The sequence below is a fragment of the Macaca mulatta genome, chromosome 10 (genome assembly GCF_049350105.2).
Source record: "Macaca mulatta isolate MMU2019108-1 chromosome 10, T2T-MMU8v2.0, whole genome shotgun sequence".
NCBI classification, from domain to species: domain Eukaryota; kingdom Metazoa; phylum Chordata; class Mammalia; order Primates; family Cercopithecidae; genus Macaca; species Macaca mulatta.
Genome location: NC_133415.1, coordinates 26,369,534 through 26,386,954, shown reverse-complemented (window position 1 = coordinate 26,386,954; position 17,421 = coordinate 26,369,534). Strand labels below are relative to the sequence as shown.

At 48.9% G+C, this 17,421-nt stretch overlaps 1 protein-coding gene across 5 annotated transcripts; it reads left to right on the top strand.

Annotated features, from left to right (window-relative positions):
* Positions 1 to 5,658: 5,658 nt before the first annotated feature.
* Positions 5,659 to 17,171, top strand: LHFPL7 (LHFPL tetraspan subfamily member 7). Of its 5 annotated transcripts, none has more exons than XM_077948642.1 (4): positions 5,659 to 5,806; positions 12,790 to 13,007; positions 13,975 to 14,113; positions 16,676 to 17,171. In XM_077948642.1, the coding sequence occupies exons 2-4, from the start codon at positions 12,807 to 12,809 to the stop codon at positions 16,936 to 16,938; spliced, it is 603 nt and encodes a 200-aa protein (XP_077804768.1). In that variant the 5' UTR covers positions 5,659 to 5,806; positions 12,790 to 12,806; the 3' UTR covers positions 16,939 to 17,171.
* Positions 17,172 to 17,421: the final 250 nt, after the last annotated feature.

The window sequence follows — 17,421 nt, the reverse complement described above, 5'->3', positions numbered from 1 at the left end:
GGGGACGCGCCCCCGTCACCATGGGAACTGCGGCCGGCCGCGCCTGCGCGGAGGGGAACAGAGCCTGCAGGACCCGAGGCGGCAGTGGCGCCTGGGCCTGAGACCTCTCCGGCGGGTCAGAGGTCACGACTCGCTGGGACACCCCTGCCGGAAGCGCTCCCGCCCCTCGAGGCCCGACCCGGCTCTGTCCAACTGGGAACTTTGCTCCCGGTCCCCTCCCGCGTCCCCTGGATGTTCCCCAGTCACCAGCCAGGATTCCCCGCCACCGGCACCGACCCGCTGCCCAGCCGGCGACCCCGAAAGCCTAATGCAACCCAGAAATTAAGGAGGTGCTCCATAAATGTGGGCCCATTGACTTGCCTGGGCTGCTGGTGCCGGCCCGGGGGGCGGGCAAGGTCTGTGCGCGGTGCTGGCGCCTCCTCGCGCCAAGCAAGGGGACTGCACCCGAGAGTTCCCTGGGGCGCCTACTGTGTGCGAATCCTCCTGCCATTGTGTTGTGGATTTGGGTTGTGGGGTAATGGGTATAGGAACTTGTGACAAGTTGAGAGAATCGTAGGAAGTCGCCTCTGAAAGAAAATACCTGTTCTGTTATCCTTTACTCATTTCATTCAGCAGATCTTTATTAAGCACCTATTGTATACCGGGTCCTGGAGACCCAGTGGTGGGCAGCTGGCAAAATCCAGGCTGTTGTGCAGCTTACAGATATTGAAACAAATAATTTCGCGAGTATATCGAATTGACTCTGTGACATGTGCTCCTATGGGAAATGTACAGAGCATAAATAACTGGAGGACCTAAAATCAATGTGCCTTTATTATAAGCAAGATAGACCTCAATAAAGCTGAAAAAGAAAAGGATATCACAGGCTGTGCGCGGTGGCTTGTAATCCCAGCATTTTGGGAGACCGAGGCGGGTGGATCACCTGAGGTCATGAGTTTGAGACCAGCATGGCCAAAATTATGAAACCCCATCACTACTAAAAATTACAAAAATTAGCTGGGCGTGGTGGCGGATGCCTGTGATCCCAGCTACTCGGGAGGCTGAGGCAGGAGAATGGCTTGAACCCGGGACGTGGAGATTGCAGTGAGCCAAGATCGCACCACTGCACTCCAGCCTGGGCGACAGAGCAAGACTCCGTCTCAAAAAAAAAGAAAAAGAAAGAAAGAAAAAGAGAAAAGAAAAGGACATCACGTTGTGTGGCTTCAGGAGGATTGGTGGGGAGACTTCTTGCCTCATTTTGCTTTTAAGTTGTTGGGTGTGTGTAAGAAACAAGGGCAGCTCCTGTTCCACACCATTTGCACCACAAGCCTTTTGAAGGTCTGATCATCACCCTCAGACCCAGACAGGGTAAACCCTGTTTACCAAACAGCAGCCTGAGAACCCCCAACGGACTTGTGTACAGTGCCGGAACCCAGGAATTGGGGGGCAGAGGTCCCATGAGGTCTCATGTCTCAGGACATTCTCCTTATCATCTGTGTATCTTGAGTACAGTCATCAAAAGGATCAAACCCAGTCGCTTTTACAGACGACTACCACTTCCAGAGAGAAGTCTGTGAGTAGGAGACCAGGAACGGCTGGACTGAAACTTAAAATCCTTAAAAATCCACTTAAGTCAGGCTTTTACATGACGTGTATGTTACACCAGCAAAGGCAAATCATTGTTGATTGTCTGCTCTTCTCTCTAGACCTCCTGGGGGAAGGGACTTCTCTCTCTCTTTCACCTCCGATTCCCAGTGCCTAGAACAGGGCTTGGCACACAGCAGGTGCTCAAAGAATATATGCTAAGTGCATGAATGACCAAGAGCTAATGACATGCATCTGCTGCCCCTCCTCCCTAACCTTATGGGAACTTCCTGTCTCTCCTGGGCAAATCTCCATGAACCAGAATGTGTAGGCTGGGGGTTCTGTTTAACGGAATGTTCCATGTTTCTCAGCTCCCCAGCCAATGCAGGCTTCCACCTTGGCATCTCCTCTCCATTCCAGAACATAAGGATGGGAGGGGACAAGACAGTCATCCTCCTCCCACGCCCCATGGAGACTCAAACCCAGACATGTCCCCAGCCCCGACCATCAACCCTACTCTCCGCCTCAAGAGATGCCCAGCCCAGGCCGGGTGTCAGCTCTTCCATCCCTGTCAAGCTTTAAGGGGATTCCAGAAGTGCTGAACTACAACTCCCAGAGTCCTCCTGAACCTGGACCCAGAAGGGGCAGGACTTCCTGGTTCAGCCCCCGCCTTAGCTGGTTCCCCCTGCATTCCTGTGTCTTCCCGCCTAGGTAAGAGATGCCAGCTCGCACACACCCACAGGTGGACCCTGACCAAAGAGGTGTCAGGTTGTACACTGTTTCCAGAGGCAACACCCCTCCCTCCCCCCACGTCACCACTCCCAGCCCTGGCTTTTCTTTTTCTAAGAATAGAGCACAGTGCTTCCCAGGGATTTTCCCAGAACCCTTTCTTTGCATTCTTCTGTCCCCTCCTCCAGGAAGTCTGTCCTGATTAGCCTCTGTCGGCTCTGCCAGCAGAACTTGCTGCAACGGTGGAGATGGTCTATATCTGCACTGTCCAACATTAGCCATAGATAACTACTGAGTACTTAAAATGAGGTCAGGGAGACTGAGGAACTAAGTCTTACATTTTATTTAATTTTAATTAGTATAAATTTTAAAATCTACATGTGGCCCTGGCTACCATATTGAACAGTATAGCTCTACACACCACACACTCCTTGCAAAGGCCATGTTCATGCATTTTCGTTGGTGCATATTTATCCATTTTGTTTTTCCTCAAATTTATCTGCATCTTCAGTGTGAGAGCCAATATGTTCTTTGAAATGTTTTCCCTCAACACTAGTCCTATGCCCATGCCATTACCCCCACCAGGAAGTCTTTGCCTTCTGCCTCCCCATCATCTGGTTAACAATGTCCCTCAGATCTTAGCTTCTACGTCGGTTCCTCCAAAAAGCCATCCCTAACCACCAAAACTGATTAGATGTTGCAGAGTCTGGGGCTGGTGCCCTCACCCATTAAAGTTCTGATCACACTGTCGTATCATTGCCCAATTACTTTTCACTCACTTTCTAGGCTGTGAGGTCCTTGTGGGAAGAGACTAGCGTAGTACCTGAAACAGAGCTGACACCCAATAAATATTCATGAAGTTCAACGTTGCATAAATGTTTTCACATGCTGGAATCCAGCATTTGGTTCATGGTGATGATACTAATGAAGGTTATCATTTTTTCAGCCAAATATTTTGCCTGTGCTATCTCATTAAACTCCACAACAACCTATAAGATATGCTCTATTATTATTATTATTATTACTTAATTTTTTTCAAGACAGAGTCCCGCTCTGTCGTCCAGGCTGGAGTGCAGTAGCACAATCTTGGCTCACTACACAGCCTCGCCCTCCTGGGCTCAAGCCATACCCCCGCCTCAGGCTCCCGAGCAGCTGGGACTACAGGTGTGCACTATCATGCTTGGCTAATTTTTGTATTTTTATAGAGATGGGATTTTGCCGTGTTGCCCAGGCTGGTTTTGAACTCCTGGTTCAAGCTATTCACCCGCCTCAATCCCCCAAAGTGCTGGGGTTACAAGTATGAGCCACTGTGCCCTGCTGAGATACTCTATTATTATCTACCTTTTACAGATGAAGGATCTGAAGCTCAGAGGTTAAGTAAGTTGCCCAAGGTCACACAGCTAGTATTTCAGCCTGGCTCCCTGGAAAACAGAGCCCAAGGCAAATTTTATGCACTAATGCTTTATTAGGGATAAAATCCAACTCAGTAAGGGTGAAGGGAAAGGGATTTCAAGGCAGGGGAGGAGGGAGAGCAAATGTAAGACATGCCTTACTAGGCTGGCTACAGAAGCCGCATGAAACAGACCATGGAAGGGATGAAGGAAGGGCAAAGACTTTGTTGGCCGGCACCTCCCGTCCCCTGTCCATGATTAGTCACCATTGGGCCCAATTGTGTTATCTGTGCCTGCAGACAGCCCCAAGGGAAGCTAATTCCATACACAGGGCTTCACCTGAGCCTAGAAGAGGGTCCAGGGCTCCCTCCCTTAAAGCGGGTCAGGTCTACTTGAATGAGAACGGGAGATGCCGGCCTAGGTGGCCCAGTAGCTGCAGCAACTGACCCAAGCCACCTGCAGGCGGAAGTGAGAGGAGGCTTGATCTTGTCCAGAGCTGCTGGCTGGCCGGGAAGGACACAGCTGAGCACACCTGAGAAGGTGCATCAGTCAAGCCTGATACAGCAAGTAAACATCAGAACTGAAATCCAAATCCAGTTTAGGCTAACTCCAGTGCCCTTCAACACATATCGATTGAAAGGGGAAAAATGAATACATGAATACTTGAATGAGTGACTGGGGGAAAAACGCTGGCAACCACCACTCCAGACGCCCTCGTTTTACAGGTAGAGAAACTGAGGCCAAGGAGGCAGAGATGACCCAACACAGGTCACACTGACTGAGGTGGCAGAGCTGGGATTTGAGTAAAGCCTGAGCCACAGGCTTCACTGAGATTTTCTGCCTCTAACTGGCTGGGAATCTCCTGCTTCCGACAGTACCAACTGCCATGTGCTCATTTGTTAAGCTACAGGGAAAAGCTAGCATTTCCTGCGCACTGACGCAATGTCTTTTGTTCTCACCTTCCTAGCAGCCATCTCCCCTCTGCCAGCAGCATCTCCGTTTTCCTCCAGAGAAGAACCCCATCCTCTACACTCAGTCCATGGAGTTTCAAGGGGGGTGAGGCCTCGCGACACCCTTACTTGATCCTCACTTTCCAAACCTCAACCCCCAACCCCAGGACACAGGGTGTAGGTCTGGCCAATCAGAGCATCCCATTTGCCTGGCCACAATGATTGACTGGTGGTGGGCATGGGATTCACGTTTGTCCGTTGAGTGTTAAGCACAACACTAGCTACAATAGTGTGCAAAGAGAAGCTTTATTTTCTGTGGGGTTGCTGAGTCTGGGAATGTCAGCCTGGAGCCACCAAAGGACAATATTGTTAGAGAGAATCTGCCTAGAGAGTGAAGCCAACTGAGCAGAAAGCAGAACTGAGAGATGGAGAGAGAGAGAGGTTCTGAAGACATTGCTTATTTACCTGGATCCCGCTGTGCCTGAAGCCCATCCCAGAGAATTTCAGTTGTGTGAACCAACACATTTCTCACGTCTATTTGAGTGGTGCTTCTATCACTTATAGCAAAAGAATACCAGCACCTACTCTGTGCCAAGTCTTGTGCTAAGGATAAAGATATTTAAGACACAGTGCCTGACTTTGAGAAGTTCACAGCTCACAGGGAAGGTCCTATGAGAAATACAGACAAATATGCATATCAGTTGCCTGGGCTAGAATTATGAGGGCAGAAAGGTAGAGAACACAGTGGCAGCCACATCTAAACTCCCAATCCCATTTCTCCTCCTGAGATTCTATCTGTGGTTTCCTATACCTGGCGTTTAATCATAGATCAGTTAATCCCTGTTGGTGCCTTGTCCTACCCAGAAAACACTATACCCTCCCCTTGTCCCCACTTGGGGCTGGCTTTCCCCTCTTTGCTCAGCCTACCCAGCAGCCTGGAGTGAAGACTATTGATTTAAGGAAGTGGGAAGGAAAAACCACACACACACACACACACACACGCACACAAACACACACACCCTCAGACCAGTTTATCAAGCGTGCCCGGGCATTGTTCTACAAGCTAAATTCTTCCTCCAAAGGAAAGGAGAATTTTACAAGGTCACAGACGTGGATCCAAAGCCGGAGCCTGAGCAGAGCTGGCCACGTTGGAAGGTCTTGACCTAAAGTGTGGTGAGTCTGGAGGGAAAAGTGACCTGAGGTGAGTAGTGGGGAGGCAAGGAAACTGGGATAGCATGAAGCACACTGCTCAGGGACTGTTAGGGGCTTCAGGGAGACCATGAGCCTCTGAAATGACATACAACTCTATGCGTGTGTGTGTGTGTGTGTGTGCATGCGTGCTATTGTGCACGCTTGCTCGTGTGAGAGTGCATGTGGAAACATACATAGTTTTGTTTTTTGGGGTTTCGGGTTTTTTTCAGTTTTTTTTTTGAGACAATCTTGCTCTGTCGCCCAGGCTGGAGTGCAATGGTATGATCTTGGCTCACTACAACCTCGCCTCCCAGGTTCAAGTGATTCTCTTGCCTCAGCCTCCTGAATAGCTGAGATTACAGGCGCCTGCCACCATGCCCAGCTAATTTTTGTATTTTTAGTAGAGACAGGGTTTTGCCATATTGACCAGGCTGGTCTCGAACTCCTGACCTTAGGTGATCTGCCTGCCTTGGCCTCCCAAAGTGCTGGGATTATAGGCATGAGCCACCGCACCTGGGCAACATCCATAGTTTTTTGTTTTTGTTTGTTTGTTTGTTTGTTTGTTTGTTTGTTTTTGAGATGGAGTCTCGCTCTGTCATCCGGGCTGGAGTGCAGTGGCCGGATCTCAGCTCACTGCAAGCTCCGCCTCCCGGGTTTACGCCATTCTCCTGCCTCAGCCTCCCGAGTAGCTGGGACTACAGGTGCCCGCCACCTCGCCCGGCTAGTTTTTTGTATTTTTTAGTAGAGACGGGGTTTCACCGTGTTAGCCGGGATGGTCTCGATCTGCTGACCTCGTGATCCGCCCATCTTGGCCTCCCAAAGTGCTGGGATTACAGGCCTGAGCCACCGCGCCCGGCCCATCCATAGTTTTAAATCATATCTTCAAAGGAACGCATCACCCTCCAAAGGGTTAAGTCCCACTGACCTTCCTTTTGTAGATGGGGAACCTGAGGCTCAGAGCCAGTACATAATTTCTCCTAGGTGGCACAATTTGTAACAGATGCTGAAATAGACCCAGAAATTGGACTTACTTGGCTGCATAGCCAGGAGAATGTGATAAAGGATACAAGTTCTCCCTAGACCCATTTTGCCCATCTGTGCATCTTAGCCTGGACATGGCCTGCACCCCCCAGGCTAGACTGGGTGCCCTTCCTCTGTGCTCATCCCCAATGTCACCCCAGTCTTTTTCATGGTGTGGAGCTGTGTCTGTACTCATGCCTGTATATATCAATTGATTGGTGGGTTGGAGAAGATACACATCTCAAGCTTTGCTTACACAACCTCACACTCAGACACCTCCACCTGCCCTAGTAAACCTGTTGCTTCTGCAGGTTCTCTGTCCGAGGTCAAAAGCCCTAGAGGCATTCTTGCCTCTTCACTTTGCCTCACACCCCAGGCCTACTCTATTAGCAAATCTGATCAGCTTGACCTTTGCCCTTCAAAATCGATCCAGAATCTGACCACTCTTTGTCCTCCTCCCCTGCCCCTACCTTCACGTCCATCCACATCCACCTTTGTCTCTTGTCTGACTGATGAGTCACGTTCTGAAGGCTTCTCCCTCTGCTTCCCTTCTGCCTGTTCTCCACCCAGGAGCCAGAGTGGTCTTTTGAAAACCTAGGATTGTTCGGCCGGGCGCCGTGGCTCACGCCTGTAATCCCAGCATTTTGGGAGGCCGAGGCGGGCAGATCAAGAGGTCAGGAGATCGAAACCATCCTGGCTAACACAGTGAAACCCCGTCTCTACTAAAAATACAAAAAATTAGCCGGGCATGGTGGCGGGCGCCTGTAGTCCCAGCTACTCGGGAGACTGAGGCAGGAGAATGGCGTGAACCTGGGAGGCGGAGCTTGTAGTGAGCCGAGATTGTGCCACTGCACTCCAGCCTGGGCGACAGAGCGAGACTCTGTCTCAAACAAAAGAGATCAACACCAGCCTGGCCAACATGGAGAAACCCGTCTCCACTAAAAATACAAAATTAGCCGGGCGTGGTGGCACATGCCTGTAGTCCCAGCTACTCAGGAGGCTGAGGCAGGAGAATCACTTGAACCCAAGAGGCAGAGGTTGGAGTGAGCCAAGATCATGCCACTGTACTCCAGCCTGGCGACAGATCTCTAAAAAATATATATATATATTAGCCAGGCATGGTGGTGCATACCTGTAGCCCCAGCTACTTTGGAGGCTGAGGTGGGAGGATTGCTTGAGCCCCAGGAGGTTGAGACTGCAGTGAGCTGTGATTGCGCCACTGCACTCCAGCCTGGGCAACAGAATAAGACCTTATCTCTACTACAAGTTCCACCGCTCTTTTCTATCCTCGTTTCTTCTAGTCACATGGGCCTCTTTTTATCCTCAAATGTGCCAAGAGCACACTCACCTCAGGGCCTTTGCACCTGCTCCCCACTCTGCTTGTAATATTCCTCTGACACCTCTCCATGTGGCTCCCTCCGTCACCTTCTTCAGGCCCAGCTCAAAGGTCACCTTCTCATGGGGCTTTCCATGACCATCCCCCAATTACCCAGTCACTTGCTATATCCCTCCAACGCTTCATTTTTCTCTAGGGCACTTATTGACATCTAGCATATTACATATTGACTTGCTTATTTCCTCCCTGTCTCTCTCCCTCCAGAGTCTATGTTCCATAAGGAGGGGCTTTGTCTGTTTTCCTCACTGCTGAATCCCCAGGACCCAGAACAGTTCCTGCAACATTGTAGACACGCAATAAATATTTGTTGAATGGATGAGCACATGGACATATTGCTATATCTTGTGGGTCTGTCTTGCCCACAAAACTCTAAGCTCCTTGAAGGTGGGGACTACGTTCTGTTCACCACTGTATCCTGGGGGTAGGGGGTTAAGGAGTCACACTGAGCTGGGCACATTAAAGTTGAATGAATGATTGATCAACCCCTCCAGTTTACAAAGAAGAAAGACATAGAAGCCAGAAGAAGAAGGAAACTTGGTTTGACATATCAAGTCCCTAGCAACCACCTCTAAACTCCCAATCCCATTTCTCCTCCTGAGATTCTGCCTTCGTGTGGCTTCTCTGGAATCATCCGTGCCCCTTGGGCAGGGCTGTCAGGAGAGTTGACCATGCCCTAACCCTGGGCAGCTCTAGTAAGCCACTGGGTTCGTTGGCCTTTAAATTAAATCCTTAATATCACTTTGGGCCCAGAACCCGAGCCTGATTCCCTAAGTCTGAGTCTCAGTTCTATGGCTTGCTTCCTGAGCCTCAGTTTTGCCATCTGTAAAATGGGAACAGTGATAATAGTATCTACCTCATCAGGTGGCCACAGGGTTTATAGGTAATGAGTGCTTACCTATGCAATTGCTTAGACTGAAGCCTAGTGAGCGCACAGAAACTGTTAACTGCTATTAAAAGTTAAGCACTGAACCAGAGGAGAAAATATTCAGTCCCTTTCAAGCTTCCCTTAGGTGGATTCCAGCTAATTGCAGCCTGGTCGGATGTGGTTTCGGGTTATAATGCCTCATTTAGGTTTCTGGGCACCTGGACGGTTGGCGTGATTTTCCCAGGTGACATTGAGCATTATCTGGAGAACAAAACTCCTTTCAAGGTGAGAAACGCCTGGACAGTCACTAGCGCAGCCAGAGAGAGGCACAATCATAGGCCTCAGTGGATTCAGCTCTCCCAGGCTTCCTGGCTGGAATTACACCCCTCAGGATCTTGCCAACCCAAAGGAGAGGCTGATTTTGGTGTAGGGAAAACAGCAACACCAAAAGAAAAACACACACACACACACACACACACACACACACCCCATCTCCTCTTACTCAAAGGAGCACGTTTCACTTGCTGGGGAGCAGCCACGAGGTTTTCCTCATCTCAGGGTAAAAAACCCATGCAACCTGACCCAGACATACTTGCCCAGGTTTATCTCTGCCTCTCCCCACTGCAACACACACACACACACACACACACACTTTATCCCCTTGAAGCTTCACAACAACCCTCACTCCCATTTTCCAGAGAAGTGAGGCCATCTCCCCAAACTCCGATAGATGGGAAGGGGAGGATCTGGGCTTCTCTGCCTTTTTCCATCATATCACCCTGCCCACTGACTGATCCCAACACTATCTTCCCCTAGTCCAGATTAAGGGATTCATAATCTTCTTGTACAGATGGAGAAACTGAGGCCCAGAGCAATGGGGCCACTTGCCCCAGGTACCGCACCAGGGATATGGTAGAGTGGTTGGTTGGCCTCCAACCCCAGAATTCCCGCCATGTTTAGTGGGTGGCTGGGCTTAGTTGGCCAAGGTGAAACCCAAGGTTGTACGGCAGGGGCCTGGCAAAGCTGCCCAGGTGCCCTTGGCCTGGTTGGCAGCTCAGCTGCTTTTGACCTTGAGTGCCCTTGGGCAGGCTCACCCTTTCAGGCTTCCTTTCTGGCCATCAAGGGCAGGATTGGCTGTTTGTTAGCAAATCACCTTCCAGCCTCAACCATGCCATGAAACCATGTCTATTATTATTTAAGTAAGACTTGACTTTACACTGACTTGCTTTTTTATTAAAATACATTTGAATTTTGGCCAGGCACGGTGGCTCACGCCCGTAATCCCAGCACTTTGGGAGGCCGAGGCAGGCAGATCGCGAGGTCGGGAGATTGAGACCATCCTGGCCAACATGGTGAACCCCCATCTCTGCTGAAAATACAAAAATTAGCTGGGCGTGGTGGCTTGTGCCTGTAATCCCAGCTACTCAGGAGGCTGAGGCAGGAGAATCACTTGAACCAGGGAGTCGGAGGTTGCAATGAGCCGAGATCGTGCCACTGCACTCCAGCCTGGAGACAGAGCAAGACTCCGTCTCAAAACAAAACAAAACAAAACAAACAGAAAACCAACATTTGAATTTCCATTGGAAAAGCAGTATCATGCCAAAAAAAAAAAAAAAAAAAAAAAGAAGAACAAATATATGCAAAATCAAACCACATTCACAGATTCTCACTAGAATCTTGCTATGGATTGAATATTTGTGTCCGCTCAGAATTTATATTTTGAAACCCTAACCTCCAAGGTTGATATTAGGAGGTGAGGCCCTTGGGATCTGCTTCAAGGGAACCCAAACCAAGACAGGCAGAACAGGTGTACACATGACAACATGAATGCATCCTAAACCCATGTTGTTTCAGCCCAAAAGTAAGACACAGAATGCAAAACATGAGATAATACCACCTGGCAGCCTGGCCAATGTGGTGAAACCCCGTCTCTACTAAAAATACAAAAATTAGCCAGGTGTGGTAGCACGTGCCTTTAGTCCCAGCTACTCAGGAGGCTGAGGCAGGAGAATCGCTTGAAACTGGGAGGCAGAGGTTGCAATGAGCTGGCATGGCACCACTGCATTTCAGCCTGGGTGACAGAGCAAGAATCTGTCTCAAAAAAAAAAAAAACAAAAAACAAAAAACAAAAAAAAAGATAGGCCGGGCGCGGTGGCTCACGCCTGTAATCCCAGCACTTTGGGAGGCCGAGGTGGGCGGATCATGAGGTCAGGAGTTTGAGACCATCCTGGCTAACACGGTGAAACCCCATCTCTACTAAAAATACAAAAAATTATCTGGGCGTGGTGGTGGGTGCCTGTAGTCCCAGCTACTCGGGAGGCTGAGGCAGGAGAATGGCGTGAACCCAGGTGGCGGAGCTTGCCGTGAGCGGAGATCGCGCCACCACACTCCAGCCTGGGCGACAGAGTGAGGCTCCGTCTCAAAAAAAAAATAAAGATAATACCATCTGCAGCAATGAGAAATGCATGCATACAGCACCACACCAATTTTGCAAACCTAACTCCACACAAAATGACACACATTAAATGATTAAAATAAAAAAACAAGGTGGCTGCTATAAACAGCATCTGTGCTGCTTGAAACCAGCTTGACCAATATAGGGAGACCCTGTTTCCACAAAAAATGAAAAAAAGGTTTCTAATTAGCCACATGTGACGGAATGTCTCTGCAAAAAATTAAAATAAATAAAAATTAGCTGGACATGGTGGTGTGCCCCAGTACTCCCAGCTATTTAGCAGGCTGTGGTGGGAGGATTGCTTCAGCCCAGGAGTTTGAGGTGGTGGTGAGCTATGATCATGCCACTGCACTCCAGCTTTTTTTCACTGAAAGAAAGAAAGAGAAAGAAAAGAAAGAAGAAAGAAAGGGGGGGGGGAGGGAGAGAGAGAGGACAGAGAGAGAGCAAGCAAGCAAGCATATGTGTCTGAATTTTTTTTTTTTTTTTTTTTTTGAGACAGAGTCTCGCTCTGTTGCCCAGGCTGGAGTGCAGTGGCACAATCTCGGCTCCCTGCAAGCTCCGCCTCCTGGGTTCATGCCATTCTCCTGCCTCAACCTCTCGAGTAGCTGGGACTACAGGCACCCACCACCACGCCCAGCTAATTTTTTGTATTTTTAGTAGAGATGGGGTTTCACTATGTTAGCCAGGATGGTCTCGATCTCCTGACCTCGTGATCCGCCCGCCTCAGCCTCCCAAAGTGCTGGGATTACAGGCGTGAGCCACCGCGCCCGGCCTCTATGTGTGTGAATTTTTAAAAGGTGCCCCGTCTGGGTAGAAGCAGCCCTTTTGAACAGGGGAGGCTTGATGGGCTGAAAGAATGGATAAATGGATGAATGAACAAACACATGAATAAATGAAAGTATGGACAGAATATGAGAAGATCCTTGCATGGACCAGTGAGAATGATGCACCATGCAGAAGGTGGAGGGGCACATGTTCAAAGGTCTTTAAGGGCTAACATTTATTCTAGGACTTGGGGGTTGTACTTCTAGAATTTGTTAGGACAAAGTAACCCCCACTACCAGACCACAGTTATTAGCACCTCCCATTTGCATCTCCAGGCTCAAGGGGGGCTGATGATGTGGGGTCTGATCATAACACCAGGTCCTTGGCTAGGGAGCACCTCTGCCAGTCCGTTTCTCTCCTTGTCCCTGCAGTCTCCATCAGTAATCTTCCCTGTTGACCCCTAGGTCAGCGATACTTCCTAATGTTCAGCAGCGTGTGGGTAGCTCTGGGGCTCTCTCTGACCTGCACCTCAGCCCTCAGCCTCATCTCCCCTGCCTGGTTCCAGACCCCAACCTTCTCCTTTGGCATCCTCACCTACTGCTCCTGGCCTCAGGGCAACAGCTGGAACCAGAGCTGCGCGACCTTCAGTTCCCTGGAGGATATTCCTGACTTTGCCTGGAAGGTGAGAGCTGGTTCACCAAGTCACTGGGTCTTCAGGGGCTCGGTTAAACTCATCAGGGTAGGAAAGCTGGCTGAGTGGAATTCGAGGAGGCTTTCCTCGCTGCCTAGGTGTCCCAGTGGCTACGAATTTGCCATTACTCTCCCTAGAACTGAGCACAGAGGTTCTTCAACCTGACAGCCCTTCAGAAACACCTGTGCAACTTTGCAAAAATGCCAAGTTCTGTGCTCCACCCGGAGCCCCTGTCTCCATAGGCGTGGAGTGGGGTCTGGCTACTGATAATTTAGCAAACATGCAGGATGATTCCAAAGGCAGCTGCCAGCCAATATAGCACCTTCGTGCAAATTAGGAAAAGGTGTCCCTTCTTTAGGATGCTCTACTGCCATCTGCTGGAAAGTCACTGTAATCAGTTTGCAAATCTATGATGGCCCGCAATGCGCCTCTGAGAGTTGTGCAGTGTACAACCTGCACACTCCTACCCGGCCACCCTCTAAACACTGCTAGGTTTAAAAGTGAAAGCTAAGGTGTTAAAGTCCCTGTTATGATGCACGTTGCCAAAATCAACAATGGGGAGAATGGGAAAGGACTCCTAGTCCAGCACGTCTAAGGAAGAATATACAGTCTTCAAAATTGATTGTTATAAGGGTGATGTAACGGCAGCTACCAGGTGCCTCTCCTGATGATCCTGACACGTAGCAAGTGCTTAATAAAGGTACTATATGCTGGTCAGTCAGTGTGGATCTTAATTATGGCTCTACCACTTAATTACCCATGTGTTCTGAGGCAAATGACTTCAATTTCTTGGACTTTTATTGGACAGTTTATTTTCTTGGACAGTTCCTTTCTATGTAAAATGGAAATCGTAATAGCACAGACCACATGCTGCAAGGACTCAGAAGCTGGTCAATGAGCAGAGGGAGCACCTGCCCCTGTCCCAGCCAACACACTTCCTTCTGTCTCTTCCCTGCAGGTCTCAGCTGTGATGCTCCTCGGAGGCTGGCTCCTGCTGGCCTTCAATGCAATTTTCCTCCTGTCCTGGGCTGTGGCCCCCAAAGGGCTGTGCCCAAGAAGAAACAGTGTTCCAATGCCGGGGGTGCAGGCAGTGGCAGGTAAATCCAATGCACAGGCACATAGTCAGTGCTCTAGACATATTTATGGAATGAGTGAATGAATGAATGAATGAATGAATGAATGAGTCTGTGAGCAGAGCCTGGCCTCTTGGGTCAGATCTCAGAGATAAACCCTAAGATTGTTGACTATTCCTGGTCCTTTGGCAAGCCAGAAATCAGGGGGAGGGAGAGATGGCATCCTTAGTGTCACCCATTCCCGCTGTTAGCTGACCCAGTCTTAATAATCTGTCCCCCTTTGTTTCTCTCTCATCCATCCACTTCGTGTCATCCTTACCAAGACCACCATACACAGTTGGGGATGTTGTGCACTGTGCAAGCATGCCCAGCTGAGAACTGAGGAGATGCTGAAATCTAGCCCATACTTCACTTGCTAAACTGTGAACCTGCAAGACTGCATCTCTCGAGAAGAGTCACTTTTCTGTAATTTATACATAGCTTTTGAATGTACTAGCCAGGTCTTCATTGCAATCCTCATTCAATTAATGCTCCACCATCTCTTGCCTGGATTATAGCAATAAGCACCTCACAGGTCTCACTGCTCTCACTCCTCCCCCTTAGTGTCTATTTGGCCACACACTGGACAAATGCGTCCTGTTCAGTTGACATCAGATCGTGCCCCTCAGACTGGCTTATCCACCCTCCAATCACTTCCCATCATACTCCGATTAAAATCCGAACTTCTTACCGTAGCCTATGAGGCTCCACCTAACCCAGTCCCCAGTCTCTCACCAACCTCATCTCTTCCTTCCTCCGCCAGGCTCAGTGTGCCCTGGCTATTCTGATTTGCAGTCTGTTGCTCATATATACCATGCTTGCTCCCTCCGCCGGACTCCTCTTTCCCCAGATTTTTGCAGGTCTTGCTACTCACTTCATTACGGGCTCTGCTCAGATATCACTGCCTCCATGAGGTCTTCCATGACTTCTAGCTAAGGGAGCTTCCCTCTCCTTAGATTCTCCATCTTCTTACTTTGCTTTATACCTTTCATAGCATATACTTACCTGAAATATCGAATCTGCCTAGTTGATTATTGTCCCTTTCTCCAAAGAACATCAGTTCCATGAGGACAAGGACATGTCTGTCTGCCTTGTTATCACCAGCCCCTAGCACAGTGCTTCATACATAATAGATGCCCAATAAACATTTGCTGAGTCAATTGATGGAGACATGATCCTTGTCCTAGGCTTGCTTGCAGTGTCTAGTTGGTTGGGGGGTTGGAGGGCATCAGTCAATGGATATTTCACATGATGGGGATGAGCAAAGGATGCTAGAAAAAACTCCAGGAAGCACCTGGCCCAGTGTATGGATGGGCCCAGTGTATGGATGGGTTAAGGCAAGCTTCTTGGAGGAGGTCCCACCTGAGCCAAGTCTGGAAGGATGAGTAGAAGTTAGCCAAGAGTACAAGCAAGGGCGTTTCTGGTAATGGGAACACGAAGAACAAAGGCACGGAGACAAGGGAGCAAGGCATGTTCAGGGAACTGAAAGTAGACAAGGGTGGCTGGAGAGCAGCAAGGGAGGCCAGGGATCTTCTGATTTCTGTTATGAGTGCCTTGGAAGCAAGAAGGTGTCCAGTCATTTCATTAGTATCATTAATGTCCACTGCAACACCTCCAACAGTTTTGATGAATGAACACGTGGTTGGATGGGTAAGCTGGTGAATGGATGAATAAGTGTGTTGACAAGTGGATGGATGAACTGATGGACAGATAGATGGATACATTAGTGGATGGATGGATGGATGGATGGATGGACTGCTGGATGGATGGATTGGTAGATGGATGAATGGACGGATGGAAGGATAGGAAAAATGGATAGAATGGAATATAGTTGGATGGATGTAGGATGAGGGATGGGTGGATGGGTGGATGGATGGATGGGTGGGAGGCAGGTGGCTAAGCAGGCAGATGAACAGATGAGTGGATGAGTGAATAAATAGGTGGATAGAGGGATGGAGAGAATAAGTGGAGTTGAACATGGTTGAGTGGATGGATGAGCAGATGGACAGAAGGGTGGGAGTGTAGTTGAGAGAGTGGGTAGATAAAAGGAGAGATGAGCCAATAAGTAAGTGAATAGATGGATGGGTGGGCTAGGGAATTGCATAAATGAGTGGGTTGATAAGTGGATGGATGAACAATGAATGAATGGGCAGATATCTTAGTGGATAAGGAAAATGGGCAGACTGGATGGATGAATGGAAGATGAGGGTGGATGATGGGTGGGCAGATGGATGGGTGGGAGGCAGGTGGTTAAGTAGGAATATGGATAGAAGGATGGATGTGTGAATGGATATGTAGATAGAAGGATAGAGAAAATAAGTGGGTAAGAGTATGTTTGAATGGATGGGTTAGTGAATGGACAGATAGTTGGAAGCATGGTTGAATGAGTGGGTGGATAAAAGGAGAGATGAGCCAATAAATAAGCAAATGAATGAATGGGTGGGTGGATAGATGGATGGGTGGATATAGGGTGGATGAGTTGTGGGATGGAAAGTTATTGAGGTGCCCCTTGGCCAACACACTGGCTTTCCTTCCTGCTATCTCCAGCTACCGCCATGATTATGGGTCTGCTGGTTTTTCCAATCGGCCTTGCCTCCCCATTCGTCAAGGAAGTCTGCGAAGCCTCCTCCATGTATCACGGTGGGAAGTGCCGTCTGGGTTGGGGTTACACGACCGCTATCCTCAATGTAGTCCTGGCCAGCCTCCTGCCCATCATCAGCTGGCCCCACAGGACCAAGGGCCAAGGGAGGACCATCATCTTCTCCAGGGCCACCGAGAGAATCATCCTTGTGCCAGAAATGAACAAATAAAAATCTCCTGGGAGAGGCACAGAGAACACACTCCAGAGGTTTATGAAATAATCGTGTAGCCAATTTCAAATCCCACCTCTGCTCCTTCTTGCTGTGTGACTTCAGGCAAGCCACTTTACCTCTCTGGCATGGTTTTTTCTTCTGGAAAATGAAAGTTGAAATCATACCTACCTCATAAGGTTGTTCTGAGAATTCACTGGAGATACTCTATGTAAATAAAGCACTTTGCACCATGTCTGGCACATAGTGTTTCATAAACATTGGCTACTATTATTATAATCCTTACCTCAAGGACTGTGCTGAGAATTCAACATCTTTATGAAAACTGCCCAGGCTAATTCTGAGCTCATGGCTATCACTCAAAAACTAAATTGTTTAATTGGCATGCGCATATTCTCTGTTCCTTCTGTTTTTATAATTCTTCCTTGTTTTAGAGAATTTGAAAATTATTTATTTTCTCATCAAATATTTAGTGAGTGTCTA

Bases quoted from the DNA above. Each gene is read 5' to 3' on its own strand.
- LHFPL7 (XM_077948642.1), top strand. From the start codon at position 12,807: ATGTTCAGCAGCGTGTGGGTAGCTCTGGGGCTCTCTCTGACCTGCACC. The intron at 13,008-13,974 runs GTGAGAGCTGGT...TCTTCCCTGCAG, and splicing joins TTCCTGACTTTGCCTGGAAG to GTCTCAGCTGTGATGCTCCT. The intron at 14,114-16,675 runs GTAAATCCAATG...TGCTATCTCCAG, and splicing joins GGGGGTGCAGGCAGTGGCAG to CTACCGCCATGATTATGGGT.